Source organism: Ailuropoda melanoleuca, unplaced genomic scaffold (genome assembly GCF_002007445.2).
Source record: "Ailuropoda melanoleuca isolate Jingjing unplaced genomic scaffold, ASM200744v2 unplaced-scaffold69648, whole genome shotgun sequence".
Taxonomy (NCBI): domain Eukaryota; kingdom Metazoa; phylum Chordata; class Mammalia; order Carnivora; family Ursidae; genus Ailuropoda; species Ailuropoda melanoleuca.
Window position 1 is genome coordinate 37 of NW_023244556.1, and position 1,686 is coordinate 1,722.

The following is a 1,686-nucleotide window of genomic DNA, read 5'->3' on the forward strand; positions in this document are numbered from 1 at the left end:
TAGCAGTAATTTGTTCCAATTGCTACACATCCTCACCAACACTTGTTTGGTAAGGTTTTATTAATCTTTGGTAAATTTTATTAATTTTAGGCCTTCTAGTGGTTGTAGAATAGGATCTCGTCATTAAAATGTGTATATTTTAATGTACCTATTTGACGTTTGTTTTCTTTCTTTGGGTGAGGTGTCTGTTCAAATCTCCTGCCCATTTGTTTTTTTAGGTTGGGTTATGTTATTATGGAGTTGTAATCTGGATACAAGCCCTTCATCATATACATGTTTTGGAAATCCTTACTCCAGTCTGAGGCTTGCCTTTTTATTTACTTAATAGTGTCTTTTGAAAAGCAAAAGTTTTAATTTTGATCAGGTCGAATTTATCAATTACCTTCTTCCATAGTTTGTTATTACTATTATTATTTTTTGTCTTGTCCAAGAAATCTCTGCCTGACTCAAGGCCACAAATATTTTCTCCTATGTTTTCTTCTACCTTCTCTCTCTTAATGCTAACCAAATGCATAGGGCAGAACTTGTAAAACTAATAAAAAATACAATGCCACCTCACTGCGCCACATTTTACAGAGCTGAAATGGACATTATATAATTGGCAACTGACACCGATATACTTCGTTACTTGAAGGAACACTAGCCTGAAGGATAGAAAAGAAATGCTTCATCTTTTCCTAATTTCCTTTTCTGGCGGCCAAGAATCAATGACTAAGAACCGAAATATGGAGGGCTGGGCATCTCCGAGGGTCTTTCACTGGGGTCTCTGACATGGTAAAGACAAAAGAAGCAAGCCGATTCAGTATTGGGAAAAGAACTGGGAGAGGAACAGTCACGGGGAAGGTGACTTCTGGATTCACTTGCTCCTTCTGGTAAAGAGATCAATCCTCCTCTTTGTGGGGAGAACATGAATTTCTTCCTCCACAGCAGTCACATCAGATGGAGGGAAGGTGTCAGACAGTCTGCAGAGGGATGGGGGCTCTGAACATCCATTACTCCTGCTTAAGCCACAGGAAAAGGGTTCCTAGCAGCAGGGCAGTGAGGACAACAATGAGAATCTGCCTGCTCTGTTTGCAGCAAACACCAGTCCTGGAGAGTTCTCTCCTCCTTTTTTAGAGGTAAGTAAGCAGAAACAAAACAACACGGTCTTAGAACAATTTACCATATTAAAATTAAGGAAAATGTGAAGTCAGAACCCCGGTACTCCCCCTCCACCTGCCAGTTCACGAACTTCGACTGCTGGGTCTGGATGGCCATCTTGGACCGGAGGCCAGGGCCCAGCTGGTGAATGACCTGAGCGTTGAGGCTGCCGCTGTTGTCCATGTCACCCACCAGCACGGGGAATGCCTCTGTGGGACTCAGCTGCTTTGTTCCCACGTACGTGACCCCGAAGTGGTAGTTGGACTCCCCAGTTGTGCTGAGGGCTACTGTGTGGTTCACCTGGAAATGGTTACTCAACCCTTTGTTGACTGTGAGCTTGACACCTTCCGTCTGAACGGGAAATAGCTCCTTGTACTTCCGGTGGCACTCCTCAAACGTGCCGGGGTTGGGCAGGCAGCCGCAGGCCCCATCGTCCGCGGTCCCTGCGGCGCTGCCAGCTGCAGCACGGGGGGTCCATTCTGAACCTCGACCAGCGCCAGCCCCAGCGCCCAGACCGCCTCCGAGCGGCGGCAGCGTGAAGCCGGG

The 1,686-nt window shown here is 46.2% G+C and overlaps 1 protein-coding gene across 1 annotated transcript; it reads right to left on the reverse strand.

Moving 5' to 3' along the window:
* Positions 1–1,162: 1,162 nt before the first annotated feature.
* On the reverse strand, positions 1,163–1,683 carry LOC117800401 (mitochondrial import receptor subunit TOM40 homolog; the record flags this gene model as incomplete). The annotated part of the gene is made up of 1 exon (XM_034652936.1): positions 1,163–1,683. A coding segment is annotated over one exon (521 nt), but the record flags the coding sequence as incomplete, so codon positions are not given.
* Positions 1,684–1,686: the final 3 nt, after the last annotated feature.